Source organism: Cherax quadricarinatus, chromosome 56 (assembly GCF_038502225.1).
Source record: "Cherax quadricarinatus isolate ZL_2023a chromosome 56, ASM3850222v1, whole genome shotgun sequence".
Lineage (NCBI taxonomy): Eukaryota > Metazoa > Arthropoda > Malacostraca > Decapoda > Parastacidae > Cherax > Cherax quadricarinatus.
Genome location: NC_091347.1, coordinates 21,482,197 through 21,509,368, shown reverse-complemented (window position 1 = coordinate 21,509,368; position 27,172 = coordinate 21,482,197). Strand labels below are relative to the sequence as shown.

The 27,172-nt window shown below is 40.3% G+C and overlaps 1 protein-coding gene across 1 annotated transcript in view; it reads left to right on the top strand.

The window, feature by feature from the left end:
* The window catches only part of LOC128700820 (polycystin family receptor for egg jelly-like), a 75,196-nt gene that overhangs the window by 5,670 nt on the left and 42,354 nt on the right, over positions 1 to 27,172 (top strand). Inside the window, exons 4-17 of the mRNA XM_070097181.1 lie at positions 6 to 126; positions 3,892 to 4,098; positions 4,454 to 4,620; positions 7,021 to 7,168; positions 7,718 to 7,893; positions 8,369 to 8,466; positions 11,622 to 11,784; positions 12,157 to 12,303; positions 13,392 to 13,452; positions 14,386 to 14,477; positions 15,340 to 15,520; positions 16,542 to 16,693; positions 20,094 to 20,235; positions 21,610 to 21,713. Of these exons, the coding sequence (XP_069953282.1) occupies positions 6 to 126; positions 3,892 to 4,098; positions 4,454 to 4,620; positions 7,021 to 7,168; positions 7,718 to 7,893; positions 8,369 to 8,466; positions 11,622 to 11,784; positions 12,157 to 12,303; positions 13,392 to 13,452; positions 14,386 to 14,477; positions 15,340 to 15,520; positions 16,542 to 16,693; positions 20,094 to 20,235; positions 21,610 to 21,713 (1,959 nt within the window). The remainder of the gene's footprint in view (positions 1 to 5; positions 127 to 3,891; positions 4,099 to 4,453; positions 4,621 to 7,020; positions 7,169 to 7,717; positions 7,894 to 8,368; positions 8,467 to 11,621; positions 11,785 to 12,156; positions 12,304 to 13,391; positions 13,453 to 14,385; positions 14,478 to 15,339; positions 15,521 to 16,541; positions 16,694 to 20,093; positions 20,236 to 21,609; positions 21,714 to 27,172) is intronic.

Below are 27,172 nucleotides of genomic sequence, written 5' to 3'. Positions count from 1 at the left end.
CACAGACCGTGAACCTGACTGTCAATGCTACTAGCACATGGGTCACAAACTGGGGTGATGGGTCACCTTACATTATAAACGGCACCAATCACACCTACACTATGGCTGGCCACTTTAAAATTATTGGTGAGTAAGTTTTTTTTCCTGCTTCTGAATGAAATGATCTGTAACTTGCTCAGCTATCAAAACTTTGGAGTCCAGTCCCTGGACCAATTATGTACCTCTGTAATCTTTTGACTACCGCCCACAGGATGGGTATGGGCTGCATAATAAACATATTAAACTAAACTTCTGAATGATCCCTAGTTGGGAACACCTACCTGGAGTATACCTGAAGAGAGTTCCGCCCCCGCGGCCCGGTCTGTGACCAGGCCTCCTGGTGGATCAAAACCTGATCAACCAGGCTGTTACTGCTGGCTGCACGCAAACCAACGTACGAGCCACAGCCCGGCTGGTCAGGAACCGACTTTAGGTGCTTGTCCAGTGCCAGCTTGAAGACTGTCAGGGGTCTGTTGGTAATCCCCCTTATGTGTGCTGGGAGGCAGTTGAACAGTCTCGGGCCCCTGACACTTATTGTATGGTCTCTTAACGTGCTAGTGACACCCCTGCTTTTCATTGGGGGGATGTTGCATCGTCTACCAAGTCTTTTGCTTTCGTAGTGAGTGATTTTCGTGTGCAAGTTCGGTACTAGTCCCTCTAGGATTTTCCAGGTGGCCTGGTGGCTAAAGCTCCCGCTTCACACACGGAGGGCCCGGGTTCGATTCCCGGCGGGTGGAAACATTTCGACACGTTTCCTTACACCTGTTGTCCTGTTCACCTAGCAGCAAATAGGTACCTGGGTGTTAGTCGACTGGTGTGGGTCGCATCCTGGGGGACAAGATTAAGGACCCCAATGGAAATAAGTTAGACAGTCCTCGATGACGCACTGACTTTCTTGGGTTATCCTGGGTGGCTAACCCTCCGGGGTTAAAAATCCGAACGAAATCTTATCTTATCTTATCTCTCCCACCTGCGTTCCAGGGAATACAGGTTTAGGAACCTCAAGCGCTCCCAGTAATTGAGGTGTTTTATCTCCATTATGTGCGCCGTGAAGGTTCTCTGTACATTTTCTAGCAGTTCTTGTTCATATTTAAAAAAAAATTTTTTAAAATAATTGTTTATGGGTTTGTGTAGGTCATAACAATAAAAGGCAGCTTCCATGCACTTTCGCCTACGTTAGTCACTGTCACAAATTATTACTTGGAAGTCGTTCCATTTCATCAGATGATCACAATTGTTCCTGTGTTGTACACGAGCGTTGTTACGGTCATCCTAACTAAATATATTTGTATTCACAGACTAATTTCCAAGGATTTAGTTTCCCCCCATACATTTTTATTGTATCTTCGCAAAAGCATAATGTAAATGTGCTAATAGTGGAGTCCTTCTCATGCCTCTGTTATCAAAATACTTTATTTAGTCTTACATTTTTGCTGTTTATTGAAAAAGTTAACAAAAATTGCTTGATTTTTTTATATTTTTCTCTTAATTTAGTGTCTCTTCAGGTGTCTGAGCTAATTCATGTCTGCATAAATAAGATAGAAATGTTAAAAGCAGGTGGGGATATAGTTTTGGAGTGGTTGGTGCAATTATTTAATAAATGTATGGAAGAGGGTAAGGTACCTAGGGATTGGCAGAGAGCATGCATAGTTCCTTTGTATAAAGGCAAAGGGGATAAAAGAGAGTGCAAAAATTATAGGGGGATAAGTCTGTTGAGTGTACCTGGTAAAGTGTATGGTAGAGTTATAATTGAAAGAATTAAGAGTAAGACGGAGAATAGGATAGCAGATGAACAAGGAGGCTTTAGGAAAGGTAGGGGGTGTGTGGACCAGGTGTTTACAGTGAAACATATAAGTGAACAGTATTTAGATAAGGCTAAAGAGGTCTTTGTGGCATTTATGGATTTGGAAAAGGCGTATGACAGGGTGGATAGGGGGGCAATGTGGCAGATGTTGCAAGTGTATGGTGTAGGAGGTAGGTTACTGAAAGCAGTGAAGAGTTTTTACGAGGATAGTGAGGCTCAAGTTAGAGTATGTAGGAAAGAGGGAAATTTTTTCCCAGTAAAAGTAGGCCTTAGACAAGGATGTGTGATGTCACCGTGGTTGTTTAATATATTTATAGATGGGGTTGTAAGAGAAGTAAATGCGAGGGTTTTGGCAAGAGGCGTGGAGTTAAAAGATAAAGAATCACACACAAAGTGGGAGTTGTCACAGCTGCTCTTTGCTGATGACACTGTGCTCTTGGGAGATTCTGAAGAGAAGTTGCAGAGATTGGTGGATGAATTTGGTAGGGTGTGCAAAAGAAGAAAATTAAAGGTGAATACAGGAAAGAGTAAGGTTATGAGGATAACAAAAAGATTAGGTGATGAAAGATTGAATATCAGATTGGAGGGAGAGAGTATGGAGGAGGTGAACGTATTCAGATATTTGGGAGTGGACGTGTCAGCGGATGGGTCTATGAAAGATGAGGTGAATCATAGAATTGATGAGGGAAAAAGAGTGAGTGGTGCACTTAGGAGTCTGTGGAAACAAAGAACTTTGTCCTTGGAGGCAAAGAGGGGAATGTATGAGAGTATAGTTTTACCAACGCTCTTATATGGGTGTGAAGCGTGGGTGATGAATGTTGCAGCGAGGAGAAGGCTGGAGGCAGTGGAGATGTCATGTCTGAGGGCAATGTGTGGTGTGAATATAATGCAGAGAATTCGTAGTTTGGAAGTTAGGAGGAGGTGCGGGATTACCAAAACTGTTGTCCAGAGGGCTGAGGAAGGGTTGTTGAGGTGGTTCGGACATGTAGAGAGAATGGAGCGAAACAGAATGACTTCAAGAGTGTATCAGTCTGTAGTGGAAGGAAGGCGGGGTAGGGGTCGGCCTAGGAAGGGTTGGAGGGAGGGGGTAAAGGAGGTTTTGTGTGCGAGGGGCTTGGACTTCCAGCAGGCATGCGTGAGCGTGTTTGATAGGAGTGAATGGAGACAAATGGTTTTTAATACTTGACGTGCTGTTGGAGTGTGAGCAAAGTAACATTTATGAAGGGATTCAGGGAAACCGGCAGGCCGGACTTGAGTCCTGGAGATGGGAAGTACAGTGCCTGCACTCTGAAGGAGGGGTGTTAATGTTGCAGTTTAAAAACTGTAGTGTAAAGCACCCTTCTGGCAAGACAGTGATGGAGTGAATGATGGTGAAAGTTTTTCTTTTTCGGGCCACCCTGCCTTGGTGGGAATCGGCCGGTGTGATAATAAATAAATAAATAAATAAATAACTCGTTACGATTGTGACCAGATATAAACTGTAACTTATTCAGCTATCAAAATTTTGCTGCCCAGTCCCTGGACCAGCCGGGCTGTGGCTCGTACGTTGGTTTGCGTGCAGCCAGCAGTAACAGCCTGGTTGATCAGGCTCTGATCCACCAGGAGGCCTGGTCACAGACCGGGCCGCGGGGGCGTTGACCCCCGGAACTCTCTCCAGGTAAACTCCAGATAATACCTGTGCAATCTTTGGACTACCGCCCACACTCTTCAATTCAAATTCAATTCAAAGTTTATTCTCTATAAGGATTATAATGCTGAGTTTACAGAATTTGGTTATTGTGTGGTTTACATGTAGTAAAATAATGATTACAGAGTGTACCACTAGAACACCTAGCATGGCTAGGCAATTCGGGCAGACTTAGTTTAATTCTTAATTGTAAAATATTACAAATTATGAGGTAAGTTGGTATTATGGCTAAGTGACTAACTACTAGTTTGTGAGTTTAGCAATGTGAATGCTTTTGTTTATGGATATGAAGTGCATAATAAACATATTTAACTAACTTCAAGTGATATATTGATGTTAACAAGAAAATTATTATTAACAGCTTACCTGGAATTGCTGCCAGACGTGAAGGATGGTATTATAATAACTGTGATTGGAAAGCCCAATGCCACACTGACGTGTCCTAGTTATGTTACTGTTGGAGTGCCAACTGTGTGCCAACTCATCTCCTCGGATCAAGGTTATGATAACGTGATAAATGCTTCATTTACTGAACCAGGAGTACCTAACACTTCGTATCCTGTCCCAGGTAAATATTGATTTATATCAGAAGACGTAACAAGAATAATGTAATAAATTACACCGAGATGAAATGACAAAATTGAATGACTTTATAATAATCTTGAATTACAATATTAATGTTCCAGTTTATATGATTCACATTTGAAGATTATAAGAATTACTTGCCATACAGTAAATTCTTGTAAAGTGAATGTTTTTAAAGCACATACACACATGTGTGTGTGGTTGCAGGGGTCGAGTCATAGCTCCTGGCCCAGCCTCTGCACTGGCCGCTACTGTGTGTGTAATACCCTATATGTTATAATAATAAAAATGTCTAAATACATTTCAATGTTCATAAAGATGTGGTATATTGGTTACAGGTAAAAAGATCAAAGTATATGGATCAATAATGGGTTCCATAACTCCAGTAACTTCTCACTTTGTGGCCACAACCACCGCTGTTATGTTCCATGTTGATGGTGTCAAAGCTGGTTATCTATCCCAGGTCACACTTATTGCTACTAAAGTAGGATGGGTCGCTCTCTACGTAAGTCATCAATGTATCTTCATTGTTTTCTGAACTACAATTCTAGCATTGACATTAATGGTAATATAATAGTTGGTTGGTTAATGGGGTTTAAGACCTATCAGTTACACGAGGGTCATTTAGACTCTCACCTGTCCATCACAAAGTCAAAAATACTTTAATTTCTAAGTAGAGATTAAAGTCAACTCTTAGAAATATATATGTACACTGAGAGAAATGAATCTCTTAGTGTGTATAGTGAGTTAGTTTATTCTTTCTTTAAACACGACTTTTTTTTATTCGAAAAGGTCAGGAACAAAAGTTTTGGATAAATAATTTTACTGGATAATACGTGATGTTCATAAGTAACATGAAGCTTCTGTTCAGTCATTGTTGTAATAACATAATCTATGTAAAAATAACATACAATGTCTGGCTGACTAGTGACCAGTGTACTAGTCTGATCAAGATGGTGCCAGTGTACTAGTCTGATCAAGATGGTGCCAGTGTACTAGTCTGATCAAGATGGTGCCAGTGTACTAGTCTGATCAAGATGGTGCCAGTGTACTAGTCTGATCAAGATGGTGCCAGTGTACTAGTCTGATCAAGATGGTGCCAGTGTACTAGTCTGATCAAAATGGTGCCAGTGTACTAGTCTGATCAAGATGGTGCCAGTGTACTAGTCTGATCAAGATGGTGCCAGTGTACTAGTCTGATCAAGATGGCGCCAGTGTACTAGTCTGATCAAGATGGTGCCAGTGTACTAGTCTGATCAAGATGGTGCCAGTGTACTAGTCTGATCAAGATGGTGCCAGTGTACTAGTCTGATCAAGATGGTGCCAGTGTACTAGTCTGATCAAGATGGCGCCAGTGTACTAGTCTGATCAAGATGGTGCCAGTGTACTAGTCTGATCAAGATGGTGCCAGTGTACTAGTCTGATCAAGATGGTGCCAGTGTACTAGTCTGATCAAGATGGTGCCAGTGTACTAGTCTGATCAAGATGGTGCCAGTGTACTAGTCTGATCAAGATGGTGCCAGTGTACTAGTCTGATCAAGATGGTGCCAGTGTACTAGTCTGATCAAGATGGTGCCAGTGTACTAGTCTGATCAAGATGGTGCCAGTGTACTAGTCTGATCAAGATGGTGCCAGTGTAGGCTATTTGAAGTATTCAAGGTATTTAATGGAAATTTCACATGATGTACTCACTTTTTTTTGGTTGCAGGGGTCGATTCATAGTTCCTGGCCCCGTCTTAGTTAACTGATCAAGGGAATAGCAGCAACCAGCAATTTTCTTTATCTTGGGTGTTTTTGCCCACCATGATTTTGGATTAGAGGTCCTGTGTGTCTATTTTAAATACATGGCCCTAAAAAAATATGGTTGATATAACACACTTTTTCATTGTTATTGTGTAACACTATTTCTCTGTGAATTGAATAGATGACATGTTCCAGTCATGGCATTACTTCGTACTGTTATCAGTTTAGCTCACAAAATTGATTTGCCAAACAATGTCAATGTGTTAATGTATCATTCCTTTTTGTATTTTTTTTTTTTTGCAAAATCGGTAAAATATTTTAAATATAATGTGAGGAACTAGACGAGTGAAAATGTTACCTTGAATTTATAATTAGAAAGACGTGAAAATTTACTATAAAATATATGTTTATATACTATTTTAAGACAAAATAATAGCTTATGCAATAGTTATACATTGTATAGCTCAAAACGACAGGTGTATTATGCTAAATTTGCTTTTAGATTGATTAGCAGACATATGCAGTACTTCCCTATTATTCTGTAATTTGAAAAGAACGTAAATAATATAGCATTTGGTAATTTCTCTCGACGAATCTATAGACAGTATAATAACCTATGTGACATGTCAAGTTATCTTATTAATGAAAATAAGATACCAGGTATACTAAGCAAATTTCCTAAATTTGCTTGTAACAGATAAGTGAACTGTAGATATAAATCCAAATGTACACCTGTTAACTCTTTTGGGGCCTAGTTCCTGGGCCTTTTGTGTATCCATATGTTCTTGCACTACTGTCCACAGGATGGATATGGGGTGTACAATAAACTAGCCACTTTGGTGGCAAAATCTAAAAATTTAATCTCGACGAATCAGGTCAAGGTTGGTGCCTTCCCTTACAAGTCAAGCAGTTGAAAGTAATGCAAATTCTTAGGAAGATTAGGCGAATTAGGCTGTTGTACACCGTATAGTTATTAGCAAAGTTAGATGAGGCTGCTAAGATTGTTTAAGAACATAAGAAAGGAGGGACACTGTAGTAGGCCTACTGTCCCATAAAAATATAAAAAATGCATAATTTTAATTGTTTTCCTTGGCAGAAGCAACACTACAGTGTTGATAATATACAGTTCAATAACATATCTTGTATCTGAATGTTACTACAGGCACTGTTCCCTGGGTGTTCCTCTGGTACCTACTGCTCGGAGACAAGCCAATGTGACATAGGTTGTGTACCTGACTACTTCTCTCAGACCTGTGCTAACTACTTCTGTGCTATAACCACCAAGTGTAATGGACCTACTTGCACTGCTGGTAAGCTGCTTCTGATCTGACTGAAATATTACCCTTACAAATTATAAATAAGGTTATTTAGACATAGGTACAATTATCAGTGTCATTACTGTATTTCCCAACTATTTTAATAATAATATGTTTATTTCTAAAAGTACATGTACAAAGTGTACAGTCCTAGTGACATCAATGACTTATTACTATACAGAAAGCCCCTTGTTATGCAGAACATTTTTTGTAAATTAGGTCATTTTGTCCCAGGATGCGACCTACTCCAGTCTACTAACACCCAGGTACCTATTTTACTGATGGGTGAACACTGACAGCCGGTGTTTTTATCCGTACCGGGGATCAAACCCCAGACCTCACTGTGTGAGCTGCCAAACCAGCTACTTATGTATACCTGTGTCTAAATAAACTTACTGACATTGTGGTCCTTGAAATAATATCTGTACATAAAGCAGTAACTAGTGTGGGTTATCCATGTAAATATTTAATATTAAATAATATAGCCAAAAACCAATAATATCAAGACTTTAAAATACTTTTAGTTAATGTTATTTGTTGCAGGTACAACAGCACTAAACTCCAACTTTCAGTACAGACTCTTGTATTCATTCTATGTGAATACTGTGAATGTAAATTATACCCATGTGTTTGATGTGGATGATGTTGAGGTTCATAAAGGTGAGAGACTTGCTGTTGGCTGCCTCAACACTGCTGACTGCTACTCTGCTCCCCTTAATGTTAGTATATTATTATTATTATTATTATTATTATTATTATTATTATTATTATTATTATTATTATTATTACTACTACTACTACTAAACACGTTGGCATTACTCCAAAATCGTTAAATTTTCTTAGAGATTTGATTTGTAAAAGCTGGAGCTTTTGGTCATCTGACTGAAGCCTTCTGCTGGCTTACCAGTCCATACCTTTTAAATTTATGGTCAAAGTTACATTTTTTAATAGGAAGTTAATTCACTAGCAGGTAAATCAAAACATTTTTGTATCTTTGCATTGTGAAACAAAATACGCAGGAAATACCAACTACAGACCCTGGTCCACCACGAGGCCTGGTCACAGACCGGGCAGCGGGGGTGTTGACCCCCGGAACTCTCTCCAAGTATGCAGATAAAATATATATAATAGCGCATTGTATGAGACACTTCGTCAAATTAAACAATTTTTAAACATCTCGTAAAATTGTTTCAGATAAGTACAAGATCAAGACAAGTGGATGAGCCTCTGGACATAATTGTGTCATACGTGGACGCTACAACTGCCCAGGAAACAGCAAATATTACCGACAAGTAAGTTGAATATAACAAACATCAGCACATTATGTAGTTTTAGTAGGTATAAGACAAAATTAATTTAATTAGTCATGTGTATCCCAGGGTCTCTACATATATGTGCTATGTATGATAATCTATGTAACTGTATTTGTGTATACCTGAATAAATTTACTTATGGGGAAGCACCAAACCCACAGGAGTCGTGAAGAAGTAGTCAGGTTTGGTCAAAAAGTAGGAAAATCGTATTACACATCAAGTATAAAACGTGTCATGTACGTGTTTAAGACCCGTTTGAGGAGACACTTGTCCTGTCTCCTGACTAATATTATAACAACAACAAACAGTAGGAAAGAATAGCTACAATTACTTGGATCAAGAGCCCTTCAACACCAATTAAGTGGAGATTTGATTGGTATTTTACACCCAGAGGAGAGTTAGTCACCCAGGATGACCCAATAAAATCAGTGTGTCATCAGTGGCCGTCTGTCTTTATTTCCATTACGATCCTTTGGTCTTGTCCCCCAGGGTGCAACCCACACCGGTCACCTAACACCCAGGCGCCTACTTCTGGATGAACAGGGACAGTAGGTGTAGGGAACTAACGAAGACGACAAGAGCTGTCCTAAGATAAGAAGGATGGAAATACTACTGGAAAAGGATATCGAATAGTTCATTAGGTGAACTTAGTAGTCCCGGCCTCCAGAGAGGTGACAAGTTCCTGGCCAGTCATTTCGTTAGGAAAATGTCAAGTGGTGTACAAAGTCTGGTGGTTGGAGGTGGAGTGACGTCACGTACAGTTAGTGATGGTGGTGAACCTGCTGTTGCTGGTGTGCAGACACATTAACTAAATCTTTTGTGAACTTAGAAATGTCTGCAGACGGTGGAGAGGCTGGGAAGACGAATTTGGGCATGTTGGTTAGTTCAAAGAACTCGTTGATAACGTCGTTAAAGGAGCCAGTCTGTGCCATATGTATGTGAGCAGACAGTAATGTATCTTGGTTGGGTCACAGGCTGGAGGAGTGATGGAGGGTAGAGTGACCTTGAGAAGTTTTGAAGTGTCTGACTGCATAAGTAGGAGACTTGAATGGTATCTTTTTCTGTTCTGCTTCTTGGGTCTTCAGAGGTTCACGGTGGATGGGGCATCTTGAAGCAAGAGTATGATGGTCCGTTTTGCAGTGAAGACATTTAGGTGGAGTAGTAGCAGTGCAGGACTTAAAGTCATGGTCCTCAGACCCACAGGTAGAGCAGAACTTGGTATCCTTAATGGGGCAGTCCTGTGTGGTATGTTAATAGGAGAAGCAACTTCAGCATTGAGCAACATGATGGTAACATTCAGCTTCAGTGTGTTGAGAGTTGATGAAATAATAGTGTATGGCCAGACTGTCAGCCATAGCTTGGGCAGCCATAGTCACATAGGTGAATGTAATGCTGTAGGTATTTTAGAGATGCTGTCAACCTTTGCCCAAGGATTTTGATCTTCAATTGAAGCCTTCCGGACTTCGAGAGGTTAAGATGTGATCAATTTATCAAGCTTCTTGAGGAAGATAGAACGTTTGGCTCGATTCGCTGGATATTAAATAACTTGAAACCCATTGTCAGCGAGACTAGTCTTAGCAGAGGATTTAACTAAGTTCAGTCCGCAAGGTAGTAACAATGGCAAGCTCCATAGAGTCAATCACCGTCCCACTGGAGGGTTTTATCTTGACTGGAGAATTCATCTTGATCCAAGGATGAAGATGAAAGGTAGAGGTTCCCCTCCCCAACGGGGATCACAGGGAGACTAGGAAGAGTAGGTATCAGAGCAAGTCCTGAATCTGTGAATCTGTATTTCGGTGTAAGGAAACATGCTTAGTGTTTCCACCCATGCTGGGGATCGAACCACTGACACTCAGCATTTGATCTGCTGTGTTATTGTGATTATTTATTTGTAATTACGGTAATTGACTTTGTCAATGGTCCAAGTCGGACCGAAACGTCGTCGTAAGCTTCTCTCTTTTATGTGCGGGTTATTTGGGTATATATATGAGTTTGTCGGAAAGAAAGTTTGATGTCTAGGTTCCGCTTCTTGATTTTTGACCGACAAACCTGAGGAGTATGACACAGGGAAACACTAAAAATCTTTATTGGGGAAACGTTTTGCCTGCGCTGCAGGCTTTATCAGTCAATTACAGAGACATCAGCACTGGTGGAAGACAAAGTTGAGAGGGTGCTTGATTACAACAACTACCTCTCAACTTTGTCTTCCACCAGTGCTGATGTCTCTGTAGAGATAAAAGGTATAAAATACCAACACGATGGAAAAATAAACACAAATACAATATAATGTGATCATTTATGTGATCTTTATCAAGTCACTAACAGATCTACCTGGGTAAAGAGTACATGAATTTATACAGTGTGAAGAGTCAGGTGAAGAATGTTGGGAAGGTTGTATTAGAGAGGGACCTGTAGGTCCCTCTAGTACAACCTGTAGGTCCCTCTCTAGTACAACCTGTAGGTCCCTCTATGGACCTCCTCTAATACAACCTGTAGGTCCCTCTCTGGACCTGTAGGTCCCTCTCTGGACCTGTAGGTCCCTCTGGACCTGTAGGTCCCTCTCTGGACCTGTAGGTCCCTCTCTGGACCTGTAGGTCCCTCTCTGGACCTGTAGGTCCCTCTCTGGACCTGTAGGTCCCTCTCTGGACCTGTAGGTCCCTCTCTGGACCTGTAGGTCCCTCTCTGGACCTGTAGGTCCCTCTCTGGACCTGTAGGTCCCTCTCTGGACCTGTAGGTCCCTCTCTGGACCTGTAGGTCCCTCTCTGGACCTGTAGGTCCCTCTCTGGACCTGTAGGTCCCTCTCTGGACCTGTAGGTCCCTCTCTGGACCTGTAGGTCCCTCTCTGGACCTGTAGGTCCCTGTCTAATACAACCTTCTGTCTCTCCCCCTCAATACTTTTTATGTTGTGATTATATCCCCCTCTTGTTCTACCCCATCAGTAAAATAAAGCCTAGTCCTCGCAGTCTTTCTTAGCTCATCCCCCCTCAGCTCAATTACTACCTTGATGCTTTTCTTTGCATTCTCTTAACGTTTTTATATTTGTGTACAGTATGTGTGGCTCTTTGTGTGATTTTACTAAATATTTTGAGTTTTGGACCCTCAAATATGTATATTTAGTAACGTTTTCATTTTAGATTGGTCATAAGTGCAACTGTGAGGGAACATCAGCTAGTTAACATGAGCTACAAGGTGGACTGTGCCACAGCTTCATCTATTCCTACTGCCCTTGTTCCTACACCTTATACACAAAATACTTCTATGTACTCCCTGAAAGGAACCCACAATCTCACCTATGTGGTACGTAGATTCCTGTATGTCTCTTTTGGTTAGGTTTAAAGCCTGTTTACTGAACCAGGGTCATTAATTAAGGCTGTGTTATACCTGTACATCATCAGTCAGGGGAACTTTAATACAATAACAAAGCACAAACATTGTTATCATGTGGAAATCAATCTTTGTCTAAATATTTCTTCTTCTAAACAAATTTCAGTAGTCTGTGCCTCTCCCAAAATATTTCCTTCACCGAGGCTTTGCATTATTTATGTAAGATATCATTTTGCATTTGAAATAAATTACTTTATGTATATACACTGGTAAATATGGAATATTGGTGCTCCATTTTAATTGTCTCCTTAATAGTTGAAGGCTAATTATGTAGTTTGTTTTCAGATTACGAGTAAGTTACTGGGGGCAGCAAGTAACTGGACCGGCCAAGCTTCAACAGTATGTCAGGAACTTGTCAGTGAACCAGACTTAGTTGATGAATTTTGGGTTCCACTCTTCTACACAACTCCCTTCCACATCACCTTTACTAAGGTCTGTCTTACTACAGTGCTACTACTACAATACTGCTTCTCACACTACTACTAAAGTACTGCTTCTGATACTACTATAGTACTACTACTGATATTACAACATCTACAGTATTATACTACTACAGTACTACTACTGATACTACTGCAGCACTACTACTGATACTGCAGCACTACTACTGATACTGCAGTACTACTACTGATACTGCAGCACTACTACTGCAGTACTACTACTGATACTGCAGTGCTACTACTTGCTGCTGCGCTGTACTGCTGGCACTGCTGCAGTGCAGTACTGCTGCAGGTGCTGTTGCTGCTATCTGCCTGCTACTGTGCTGTTGCTGCTGCTGCTACTGCAGTGCTGTGCTGCTGCTACTGCGTTGCTGCTACTGCTGCAGTGCTATTGCTTGCTGCTGCTGCTGCAGTGCTGTTGCTGCTACTGCTACTGCAGTGCTGTTGCTGCTGCTACTGCTGCGTGCTGTTCTGCTGCTGCTGCTACTGTGCTGCTGCTGCTACTGCTGCTGTTGCTGCTGCTGCACTGCTGCAGTGCTGATGCTACTGCTACCTGCTGTTGCTGTACTACTGCTGCTGCTATGTGCTGTATGCTGCTGCTATCTGCTAGTGCTGTTGCACACTCTCTACTCTACTACTACTACACCCCTCAAGGAAGGTTCCTTGATGCTGGTGAGGGGCTCTTGATCTAGGGAAGTGGATCTGTGCTCCAGTTCCCTGAATTAAGCCTGAATACCTTCCATCCCCCCACAGGTGTTGTATAATCCTACGGGTTTAGCGCTTCCCCATGATACTACTACTACTACTACTGTACTACTACCACAGTACAGTACTACTGCTACTACTACTGCCCCAGATTTATACACTCTTGGTCATCCTATTCTGCTCCATCTCTTCCTAATTAACCATTTCAACACCTCCACTCTCTGGCTTCGACCTTTCATAACCTAATGTCTTTTAATTTCTATTTGAATTCTTTGCATAATATTCACACCATGTACAACTGCAAATGCATGAATATTATATACTTATTTTTATTTTTTTTTCATGGCTTAGTATTAATAGTGATTCTATTTTCAGGGTGCTCCACTCTTCTCTAGTCTTAACTGGGGCCCTCAAGTTGCATATACCTACTTTGCTAGTTTGTATTATTATTATTATTATTATTTTTTTTTTTTTTTTATTATCACACTGGCCGATTCCCACCAAGGCAGGGTGGCCCGAAAAAGAAAAACTTTCACCATCATTCACTCCATCACTGTCTTGCCAGAAGGGTGCTTTACACTACAGTTTTTAAACTGTAACATTAACACCCCTCCTTCTATTATTATTATTATTATTATTATTATTATTATAGTCATGGAGAAGAGTTAAACTACCTGGGAAATAGGGGTATGCCATATTTTCCAGCATATAAGGTGCACAATCATTCCTGGGGTATACCTGGAGAAGGTTTCAGGGGTCAGCGCCCCCACGACCCGGTCTGTATAAAACGGTGTTGCCAAGCAGTTGTAATGTAACGAACAACTGCTAAAGCGTAACATAAAGCCTACCCTTGACCCCGACCTTCAGCATGTAAGATACAGGCTGATTTTCCAAGACTTTTTGTGGGGGCAGAAAAGCATGCCTTATATTCCAGAAAATACAGTAATCAGATTTGATCCAAGGAAGGGAAAGTTAGCTCTAATTCTTGGATTAAGTGGCCTTTACTGGTATTTTAATGCCCCCCAACTTGATGAATTGAAATTTTGATGTTTTTTAAACTATTGCAGTGTGTCATTACTAACATACGTGTGATTTTATTTTTTATATTAATTTTTTTATAGAAATCTTTGAGTTATGGAAATTTCTGTGTTGTTTTAAAGTAGTGTATTGTCACTTAAGATTAATTTGATATATTTAAGCATTGTGTGATCATATACTTCATAGTAATGTGAAATAATTGTTAAGAAATGTTATTCAATCACTGAATTTGATAAGATTTTAGAGGCAGAGTAGGCCTATGGTGATGGAGTTTGGAAGTTTTAACATATCATTGATTACATATACCAATTTTTTTTATTGTCTTTGTCAGATTCAACAAGCATGGATTGGGTAGTGCAACTGACTTATAATAAGACTGGAAATTATACTCTTCTTGGAAATGCTTCCAATGCTCTGAACTGGGTGAGTATTGTACATTATTGTGCATTTATTATTCTTAAGGAAGTAAAGTGTATTTCTTTGTAAAGGTTACAATGTGTAATTACAATTTTGATTTGCTAAGTACGAAGATAGCTACTATCATGCCAAGGAATTTTGGGCAGACTAATCCTAATACATAGTAACTAATTAAAACTTAATCACAAACATGTCATCTTATCATCTATTTGTAAATACCTGTGATTGCCACTAGTTACAGGAGCAGAACAAAGCTCATGGTGACCTGTCTTCAACATTTATTCTGTCCTGGTTGTAATATTTACTCCCGTATTTTATTATTATGTGGAAACCCTCAGGGTACAATCACACACAAAATAATTAGTCTAGGAAAGACCAACTATTACAGCCATCACTACCTCCTCATGTAAGCTGTTCTGTTGTTCTGTGAAGAACTTTTTAGCATACACGTGGCAGCTCTTCTTTCTTAGTTCATAGTGATGATCTCTTACTCTGGTATGCTTGAGGTAGGTATCTGACCCCATTTAGAAAAACAATGCAGTAATACCCATACCCATGGATAGTAAAAAAAAAAAAGTGTTTTAGTACTACAGGATTAATCTGTAATAACCAAATAGTGTTTGTGTATATAATGTTCACATGCACATTATTTTCTGACACCTAGCAATACAGTTTTTAGAAATGCCTTTTGTAATAGAGAAGTTTTAATATTTTTCTTTCACTATTATCATAGTTTGATACACAACATTGTGTGGCTCCCCTGATCCATATGACACCACAACATTACAGCAAATATTAAAAAAAATATTAATGTTTGTAAGAGTGTAAGGTAAATCAATGTTAAATTTTGCAATATTCTGATTTACAGGTAAATTACACCAGCTTGATTCATATCGTCCCGGTAGTAGGTAGCAATTGGACAGCAACGCCTCTGTGCCCTTGCCTGGGTGTCAAAGAAGGATTCAATATTTCCATCAATCTTACAGCTGCACCCAACCCACCTTTTTCAGCGAACATTTATGCCACATACATGAATGGGTCACTATTCCGTAAGTTTCCTCTGGATTTATGTTGATTGGAATTTCTTGAGGTTATGTTAACATTAATTTGTGTTGATCAGAACTGTAAATGGTTATGCTGCCCGAGCTATGTTGATTACAGCTTACTAATGTTAGTCACTATGGTGCTATGTTGGTAAGGGCTTCTTGAGATTGAAGCTACTGTGGTCTTATGTTGGTCTGGGCTTCCTAAGATTAAGCTCCTGTCAGGAAAAAAGGAGATAATATGCTTTTTCTGTGGAATGTAATGAAAGAAAAAATAATACCCAGAAAAAAGGGATGTAACAAATAAAATCTTAAATGACCTGTGTTAGACAAGAAGAAACATGTGCCAAACATGTCATCTAATAAATATCCTGAACCCTACCTTGATGGGATATAGCTGATGTAAAATTGTTTCTTATTATTCACACAAAAAATGACAGAGGTTTCTCACTGCCCTTGTGTTATTCAATTTATTATTATTGAAAGGCTGCGAGTTTCATATTTCTAAATGTTTTCTAAATGTATTAGAAGGTGCTACCTACTATCCTGTCATAAGAGTGGGTCTGCTCAATGTTTTACACTGGCAGGGTTTTCTGTCTTTTCTCTCTCTCAAGAACACATAAGATGACAGGTAAATCTTATAATTTTCTACTTACATTCAGTAAACTTTACTTTTCCAAGTGAGTCTTAATGCTGTAGTTCTTTTCCGTGTCATATATCCTTTCAATATGCAGTAATTGCGGACGAACCGTATGTTGAACCATATTGACAAGCAATAAAAGATGCAAAATAGCCACAGGGGGAGTTGAATGATAACTCTTCCTACTCATTTCTGCAACATTGCAAGCTTCTGATGGTGTGTTGATTGCAACATGAAAGACCTAGAGCTACCATTCAATTCCTCTCCTGTGGTTATTTTCCATATCCTTTCATATAATGCTTCTTTTTCAAAATATGAGGCCTGGTCTGAGCCCAGGTCATGGTGACGATGATTCCCAGAACTGTATATTCCTCGACTTCTTCCCAGCTAACGAGACGATGGACTTTGGCACATCTAGCGGTGGTGGTGTTGCTCGTGCTCTGAATGAAATCTTTCACACGATCATCCTTCAACCAGGCAACTATACACTCACTTTCTTCCTCATGAATGAAGTCTCAAACACCACATTTAATACTACGGTCAGTAGCATCAGTTCTGTTTATGTAAATGATAACACTTTAATTATTTACATTTCATGCAACTGTTATTATATTCATGAGCTTCAAGTTAATACGTATATCGTATTGCATTGTATTTTAAGGTATTTATTTTGAGTAGTATGATTCTTAACTTGATAATTAAAGATTTAGATAAATTTACTATGATTATTTAAAAAATGTAAAATTTAGAGTTTAAACAGAGAGAATCGCAGTAAATAATTCTCCATAGCCCACATTTGTGAACAGCATATCATGCAAGTCTGTTCCTAATACCTATATACAAGAAGAGTATACCTGGAGAGTATACCTGGAAGGTGTTCCGGGGTCAATGCCCCTGTGGCCTGGTGCACTACCAGGCTTCTGAGTGACGTCTTATCGTAACTGCATATAAATAATTCTGTAATGCTAGGCAGTGTTCTGGCTCTGTTATTCCTCCACTACATCACTCATCTACCAGGAGCCAACGAGCAATTGAACCAGTGCTGTTTGCAGATGACACCACACTTGTCACCTCAGACTCATACCCAGTGGTCCTAAATATCAGTAAATAACTAAAGAAAGTGTAATGAACACCTGTCAGTGTTAATAATAACCCTCATGGAGACAGAAACTCGGAAAATTAATATCGAGTATCACAGTAAATAATATCCTTAAGAAAATTTTTGTTTGAATGACAACAGAATAACACAGCATAGAAAATGTTTGCTACATGTTTGGAAATAAAATAACCACCCATATGAATATCTGGATATGGGTGTAAAACATGAGTTTTTCAACAATGCATTGAGAAGGTGGCTTTAGGCAGTTCAGGTGTCATGCTTCAAAACAGTGTGAGTGTGAATATTATGCAGAGAATTTGGAGCGTGGCTATTAGATGGTGTGGGGATTACCAAATGTATAAGCTAGAGGGCTGAGGAAGAGTTGTCAAAGTGGTTTGCATGGTGCAACACAGGATGACCAAGAGGGGAGCATAAATCTGGGGTGGGAGGAAAAAGGAGCAGGGGTTATCTCAGGAAGGGTTGGATGGAGGGGGTAAGGGAAGTAATGAGTACTGGGAGCTTCAGTATCAAGTAAGCCTGTGTGAGTGTCAGATTGAAGCGAGTTGAAATGAGGGGTTTTTGTGGCTTGACATGCTGTTGGAGTGTGAACAGGGTAACATTTATGAAGGGATTCAGGGAAACTGCTTAGCTGGACTTGAGTGTGGGAATACAGTGCCTGCAGTGCCTGGCAGACGATGCAACATCCCCCCAATGAAAAGCAGGGGTGTCACTAGCACGTTAAGAGACCATACAATAAGTGTCAGGGGCCCAAGACTGTTCATCTGCCTCCCAGCATTCATAAGGGGGATTACCAACAGACCCCTGGCAGTCTTCAAGCTGGCACTGGACAAGCACCTAAAGTCGGTTCCTGACCAGCCGGGCTGTGGCTCGTACGTTGGTTTGCGTGCAGCCAGCAGCAACAGCCTGGTTGATCAGGCTCTGATCCACCAGGAGGCCTGGTCACAGACCGGGCCGCGGGGGCGTTGACCCCCGGAACTCTCTCCAGGTAAACTCCAGGCACCCTGAATAGTGGTGGGGATGTTGAAGTTCGGAAGATCTTGTGTATTCGGAAGATCATTTGAATAGTGATGTCTGTGCACTTCTGAGGAGGATACCATTGAGGTTCAGGAAGATTTCGATATATTAATGTTGTGGTCCGAAAAGTAGCAGATACAGTTCACTGTGAATAAGTGCAAGGTCCTAATCCTTGGGAATGAAGATAACCTCAATAAACCAGGTGATGTAGAGATTGACTACACAGGCTGATAATGGTAAGCAGGAAGCTGAAACCAACGCAACAGTACCTAAGTGAGCACATTAAACCTAACTGATTACTTGGAGTTGTATCAAGGAGTCCACAGGCTATGTTGCAGCTCAACATATCATTAATAAAGCCTCACCCAGATTGTGCAGCTCAGTTCTGGTCCCATTACTACTGACTGGATATAAATTCATTGGAGAATATACAGAGAAGAATGGCAACATTAATCCACCTTATAAGGAATCTTTCATATGACCATAGATTGAGAATGCTGAACCTCCACTTTCTTGAGAGACATATAACAAGAGGGAGATGTACTTGAAAGTGTATAAGTGGAAGACAGACATAAATAATGCCAATATAAAGAGAGTATTAATGATATTCAGTCAAGAGAGAACTAAAAAACTGGATTTAAATTGAACAAATATAAATTTACAAATGATTTAGGAAGAATATTAGTTTGCGTGCGTGAGCGCGTGTTCAATAGGAGTGAATGGAGACGAATGGTATTTGGGACCTGACAATCTGTTGGAGTGTGAGCAGGGTAATATTTAGTGAAGGGATTCAGGGAAACTGGTTATTTTTATATAGCCGGACTTGAGTCCTGAAAATGGGAAGTACAATGCCTGCACTCTAAAGGAGGGGTTCGGGATATTGATGGTTTGGAGGGATATGTTGTGTATCTTTATACGTATATGCTTCTAAGCTGTTGTGTTCTGAACACCTCTGCAAAAACAGTGATTATGTGTGAGTGAGGTGAAAGAGTTGAATGATGATGAAAGTATTTTCTTTTTGGGGATTTTCTTTCTTTTTGGGTCACCCTGCCTCGGTGAGAGACGGCCGACTTGTTAAAAAAAAAAAAAATTAGTTTGGAAATGGGGTTGTTGATGAGTGGAACACACTGCCAAGTAGGGCTGTTGAGCAAAACCTTTGGGTAGCTTTAAAAAATAGGCTTGATAAATATTATGAGTGAGAAAAGTTTGATTTGAGTAGAACCTGCCTAGCACTGGTTATTAGGGTTATTAAAGCTAATTTCTAGAGTTGCTTGAATAAGTTGGACAAATGTGTGTGAAAATTCAAGTATGGGCCAGTGATTGTACTATCTCCCAGCATACATAAGAAGGATTACCAATAGACCCCCAGCTATCTTTAAGGAGGAGCTGGACAGACACCTAAAGTCACTACCTGACCAGCCGGATTGTGGCTCGTATGTTGGTTTGCATGCGGCCAGCAGTAATGGCCTTGTTGATCAAGCCCTGATCCATCACAAGGCCTGGTCATGGACCACGCTGCAGGGGCATTGACCCTCGGAACACCCTCCAGGTATACTCCAGGTAGTGTTCCTCCATTTTTATGTTCTCAAGTTCTCAGAAATCCAGCCTCATAATGGTGTTACTGACAGTACCATGACCAATTTGAATTCCTGTTCATGTATCGAGATGTAACAATGTTGGGTTTGGAAATTACTAATTTATAATTAACCTTATTGCTACAGTACATATACTCTCAGCTGTTGCAAATGACTTTAAAAGTTCTTTTCAGAGAAGTGACCTTTATCTAGTGGCAATTTCTCCACCAGGTGTTAGTGGAGGATGGCCTAGCAAATGTTACCTTCGCCACAAGAATCCTGCTGAATGGTGTCGTGTCTCCAGGCTTTGGTGATGATCAAAACGTCTTCATGTACAATACCTCCATTTATTTGCTACCATCTGCACTGAAGGGCATGTATTTTTTTTAAAAGCAGTACTTCTTCTTTCAACAAACTGGCCATATCCGACCGAGGCAGGGTGGTCCAAAAAGAAAAACAAAAGTTTCTCTTTTTAAATTTAGTAATTTATATGGGAGAAGGGGTTACTAGCCCCTTGCTCCCAGCATTTTAGTTGCCTCCTACAACACGCATGGCTTACGGAGGAAGAATTCTGTTCCACTTCCCCATGGAGATAAGAGGAAATAAACAAGAACAAGAACTAGAAAGAAAATAGCAGAAAACCCAGAGGGGTGTGTGTATATATGTGCTTGTACATGTATGTGTTGTGTGACCAAGTGTAAGTAGAAGTAGCAAGACGTACCTGAAATCTTGCATGTTTATGAGACAGAAAAAAGGACACCAGCAATCCTACCATCATGTAAAACAATTACAAGCTTTCGTTTTACACTCACTGGTAGGACGGTAGTACCTCCCTGGGTGGTTGCTATCTACCAACCTGCTACCTAGATAAAAACAGTACTGATGACTGTAAATAAATTTTGATTGGTTTGAGGCTCTGAAGATTTGAGCCTAGCATGGGTCAGTAAACCTATTGCAGTGCTACTTTTTCTTGTGTTAAAAAAAAAAATGCCTACAATTCATGTTAAGAATGAGTGTACATAGATATACATGGACATATGGTAGGCATGTGTGAGCATGTTAGATTGGAGTGAATGGAGATGAATGGTTTTTGGGACTTGTTGAGTTGTTGGAGTGTGAGCAGGGTAATATTTTGTGTAGGGATTCAGGGAATCCAGTTAGCTGGACTTAGAGTACGGAAGGTGGGAAGTACAATGCCTGCACTTTAAAGGAGGGGTTAGGGATACTTATTTCCTGTTTGGAGTGACATCTGAACTGTTGTATCTGTGTGCCTCTGCAAAGATAGTGATTATGTGTGAATGATAGTGAAAGTGTTGAATAATGGTGAAAGTGTTTCTTTTTTGGGTCACCCTGCCTTAGCGGGAGATGGCCAACATGTTAAAAAAAAATACATAAATATAATAGTTTTTACAGGGTTACATTTAAAAAGGAATTCAGGGAAACTGGTTAGCTAGACTTGAGTCCTGGAGGTGGGAAACAGAGCCTGCACTCTGAAGGAGGGATGGGGATGCAACAGTTGGGATTGTCATCTGAACTGTGATCTCAACACACTTCCGGCAAGACAGCAATCAAGTGAATGCCGGTGAATGTTTTCCCTTTTTTTTGGGGGGGGGTGCCATCCTAAATTCAGAGAGTTTTAAAAATTCTACACTTAAAATTATATTAGGGAGCAGAGATGTTAATTACAAGTAATAAGAAGAGAGATGAATAAAATAGTAGTTGAATAATAATTTTTTTTTTTCAACAGGTTTGCCTTCTGTTTTAAAGTGGCGGGTGTTGTTATATTCCTCAAACAAGGTGCTCAACACGACTGCAACTGCAAATGATTCACTTTCTTGTATGTTTTCACAGGTGGGTGCCTCTTAAATATTCTTTGTACTCATCTTTTTTGTAGACACAGAAGATGAGCTATGTTTATGTCGTCTATGCTTTAATTATCATTATTTTATTTTATTATCACACCGGCCGATTCCCACCAAGGCAGGGTGGCCCGAAAAAGAAAAACTTTCACCATCATTCACTCCATCACTGTCTTGCCAGAAGGGTGCTTTACACTACAGTTTTTAAACTGCAACATTAACACCCCTCCTTCAGAGTGCAGGCACTGTACTTCCCATCTCCAGGACTCAAGTCCGGCCTGCCGGTTTCCCTGAATCCCTTCATAAATGTTACTTTGCTCACACTCCAACAGCACGTCAAGTATTAAAAACCATTTGTCTCCATTCACTCCTATCAAACACGCTCACGCATGCCTGCTGGAAGTCCAAGCCCCTCGCACACAAAACCTCCTTTACCCCCTCCCTCCAACCCTTCCTAGGCCGACCCCTACCCCGCCTTCCTTCCACTACAGACTGATACACTCTTGAAGTCATTCTGTTTCGCTCCATTCTCTCTACATGTCCGAACCACCTCAACAACCCTTCCTCAGCCCTCTGGACAACAGTTTTGGTAATCCCGCACCTCCTCCTAACTTCCAAACTACGAATTCTCTGCATTATATTCACACCACACATTGCCCTCAGACATGACATCTCCACTGCCTCCAGCCTTCTCCTCGCTGCAACATTCATCACCCACGCTTCACACCCATATAAGAGCGTTGGTAAAACTATACTCTCATACATTCCCCTCTTTGCCTCCAAGGACAAAGTTCTTTGTCTCCACAGACTCCTAAGTGCACCACTCACTCTTTTTCCCTCATCAATTCTATGATTCACCTCATCTTTCATAGACCCATCCGCTGACACGTCCACTCCCAAATATCTGAATACGTTCACCTCCTCCATACTCTCTCCCTCCAATCTGATATTCAATCTTTCATCACCTAATCTTTTTGTTATCCTCATAACCTTACTCTTTCCTGTATTCACCTTTAATTTTCTTCTTTTGCACACCCTACCAAATTCATCCACCAATCTCTGCAACTTCTCTTCAGAATCTCCCAAGAGCACAGTGTCATCAGCAAAGAGCAGCTGTGACAACTCCCACTTTGTGTGTGATTCTTTATCTTTTAACTCCACGCCTCTTGCCAAGACCCTCGCATTTACTTCTCTTACAACCCCATCTATAAATATATTAAACAACCACGGTGACATCACACATCCTTGTCTAAGGCCTACTTTTACTGGGAAAAAATTTCCCTCTTTCCTACATACTCTAACTTGAGCCTCACTATCCTCGTAAAAACTCTTCACTGCTTTCAGTAACCTACCTCCTACACCATACACTTGCAACATCTGCCACATTGCCCCCCTATCCACCCTGTCATACGCCTTTTCCAAATCCATAAATGCCACAAAGACCTCTTTAGCCTTATCTAAATACTGTTCACTTATATGTTTCACTGTAAACACCTGGTCCACACACCCCCTACCTTTCCTAAAGCCTCCTTGTTCATCTGCTATCCTATTCTCCGTCTTACTCTTAATTCTTTCAATTATAACTCTACCATACACTTTACCAGGTACACTCAACAGACTTATCCCCCTATAATTTTTGCACTCTCTTTTATCCCCTTTGCCTTTATACAAAGGAACTATGCATGCTCTCTGCCAATCCCTAGGTACCTTACCCTCTTCCATACATTTATTAAATAATTGCACCAACCACTCCAAAACTATATCCCCACCTGCTTTTAACATTTCTATCTTTATCCCATCAATCCCGGCTGCCTTACCCCCTTTCATTTTACCTACTGCCTCACGAACTTCCCCCACACTCACAACTGGCTCTTCCTCACTCCTACAAGATGTTATTCCTCCTTGCCCTATACACGAAATCACAGCTTCCCTATCTTCATCAACATTTAACAATTCCTCAAAATATTCCTTCCATCTTCCCAATACCTCTAACTCTCCATTTAATAACTCTCCTCTCCTATTTTTAACTGACAAATCCATTTGTTCTCTAGGCTTTCTTAACTTGTTAATCTCACTCCAAAACTTTTTCTTATTTTCAACAAAATTTGTTGATAACATCTCACCCACTCTCTCATTTGCTCTCTTTTTACATTGCTTCACCACTCTCTTAACTTCTCTCTTTTTCTCCATATACTCTTCCCTCCTTGCATCACTTCTACTTTGTAAAAACTTCTCATATGCTAACTTTTTCTCCCTTACTACTCTCTTTACATCATCATTCCACCAATCGCTCCTCTTCCCTCCTGCACCCACTTTCCTGTAACCACAAACTTCTGCTGAACACTCTAACACTACATTTTTAAACCTACCCCATACCTCTTCGACCCCATTGCCTATGCTCTCATTAGCCCATCTATCCTCCAATAGCTGTTTATATCTTACCCTAACTGCCTCCTCTTTTAGTTTATAAACCTTCACCTCTCTCTTCCCTGATGCTTCTATTCTCCTTGTATCCCATCTACCTTTTACTCTCAGTGTAGCTACAACTAGAAAGTGATCTGATATATCTGTGGCCCCTCTATAAACATGTACATCCTGAAGTCTACTCAACAGTCTTTTATCTACCAATACATAATCCAACAAACTACTGTCATTTCGCCCTACATCATATCGTGTATACTTATTTATCCTCTTTTTCTTAAAATATGTATTACCTATAACTAAACCCCTTTCTATACAAAGTTCAATCAAAGGGCTCCCATTATCATTTACACCTGGCACCCCAAACTTACCTACCACACCCTCTCTAAAAGTTTCTCCTACTTTAGCATTCAAGTCCCCTACCACAATTACTCTCTCACTTGGTTCAAAGGCTCCTATACATTCACTTAACATCTCCCAAAATCTCTCTCTCTCCTCTGCATTCCTCTCTTCTCCAGGTGCATACACGCTTATTATGACCCACTTCTCGCATCCAACCTTTACTTTAATCCACATAATTCTTGAATTTACACATTCATATTCTCTTTTCTCCTTCCATAACTGATCATTTAACATTACTGCTACCCCTTCCTTTGCTCTAACTCTCTCAGATACTCCAGATTTAATCCCATTTATTTCCCCCCACTGAAACTCTCCTACCCCCTTCAGCTTTGTTTCGCTTAGGGCCAGGACATCCAACTTCTTTTCATTCATAACATCAGCAATCATCTGTTTCTTGTCATCCGCACTACATCCACGCACATTTAAGCAACCCAGTTTTATAAAGTTTTTCTTCTTCTCTTTTTTAGTAATTGTATACAGGAGAAGGGGTTACTAGCCCATTGCTCCCGGCATTTTAGTCGCCTCATACGACACGCATGGCTTACGGAGGAAAGATTCTTTTCCACTTCCCCATGGACAATAGAAGAAATAAAAAAGAACAAGAGCTATTTAGAAAAAGGAGAAAAACCTAGATGTATGTATATATATATATGCATGTGTGTGTCTGTGAAGTGTGACCAAAGTGTAAGTAGGAGTAGCAAGATATCCCTGTTATCTTAGCGTGTTTATGAGACAGAAAAAGAAACCAGCAATCCTACCATCATGCAAAACAGTTACAGGTTTTTGTTTCACAGTCATCTGGCAGGATGGTAGTACTTCCCTGGGTGGTTGCTGTCTACCAACCTACTACCTATAATTAGTACAATAATTATCATTATTGTATATAATTTTTAATGTTTTTTCTGATTGTTTCTCTCGTTTCTCTTGCTGCATTCCATACATCTAATATTTTTTAATTATTCCTTTTTTCTTTGTATTTTAATTTCAAATTGTTGCTTCTTGTTCTCTGTTGCTGATTTCAAACAAACTTCGAAAAACAACTCTGACTTCTGTTGCTAATCTCCTTGCAATCTCAAACATGGACAGGTTCTTTGCACCCTAGTACATGTATATTGTGACTCATAAAATTGGCCAAGCCCTCCTTACCTCAGTCATCCCAAAATCCTGGGGCATACACTGTCTCCTTGAATGTTTCTTCCCAAACTTGCAGCCTATCAAAAGTGACATGCAAACTAACTGTAACACAGTTTGCCAAAATGCCCAACTCAGTTTGAGTTGTGGGACAGTCATCATTTCTTGGGTGATTATTCAGTTGGAGTTTCAAAACTTTCCTGTTACCAATAAAATAAGGCAGTCCCTTGCATTTGTAATAGTGGAAAAGATAGACACAGGTTTCTTTATTCATTACCTAAGGATGGACAGCAAGCATATTTCCACTTGCATAGTGTGGTGAGTGACTGGGTCATTGACGTTCAGGCATGCTTGCAGTGCAATGTGGAGGCACTGTAGGAGGCCTACTGATTCTTGTGCAGTGCAGGAGGCCTACTGATTCTTGTGGATGCAGGAGGCCTACTAATCCATGTATGTGCAGAAGGCCTACTGATTCTTGTGGGTGCAGGAGGCCTACTGATTCTTGTGGGTGCAGGAGGCCTACTGATCCTTATGTCCACTGCTGTATCATCTTGTCATTTCCATCAGTTTGTCAAGGACCCCAGTGGAAATAAGTCACTGTGTCTGACATTTTTCTTTTGGAGTTATCCTATGTAATATACACATATGTTACCATGTATGATAATTTGTGTTAACTGTATTTATGTGTACTTGTACTTAAGTAAACTAGCTAATGACTGATCATCATGACAGTGTAGAAGGTAAACAGTATACATAATAATAATTTCTACAAATACATGTACAAGGTATACAGACCATAGCTGACATTAGTGCCATACTACTGTATAGAAAGTCCCTTGTTATGCAGAACATTTCAGAGCACTTTATTAGGTCAGTTTTTAAGATAAGATAAGATAAGATTTCGTTCGGATTTTTAACCCCGGAGGGTTAGCCACCCAGGATAACCCAAGAAAGTCAGTGCGTCATCGAGGACTGTCTAACTTATTTCCATTGGGGTCCTTAATCTTGTCCCCCAGGATGCGACCCACACCAGTCGACTAGCACCCAGGTACTTATTTTACTGATAGATGAACAGGGACAGCAGGTGCCTTAAGGAAACGTATCCTAGTGTTTCACCCATACTGGGGATTGACCCCTGGACCTCAGTGTATGAGCTGTGTGCATTAGTAATCAAGGTACGGGACACGGTAAAAAATATCGTGCTGTGTGCTTCCTCCACGATGAATTAAAGTAAATAACTTTCAGTACTGCGCTTCTCACTTGAATTACTGTAGCCAAGAAGTTAGTGATAACTTTTTCAGTATAGCCATCAACTCTGCTCATTTTTTTAATTCACTGGAGAAAACTGAACTCATAAAGGTCATACAGTTCTTGGGGCACACTAGATTATAAATTCCTTGGAACAAGAGCCTTTCATCAGTCAACACCAAGACACTTCTCATGAAGGACATCTTTGCTCATACTGCGACTAATAGCACTTTTATTTCAATTTTGTTT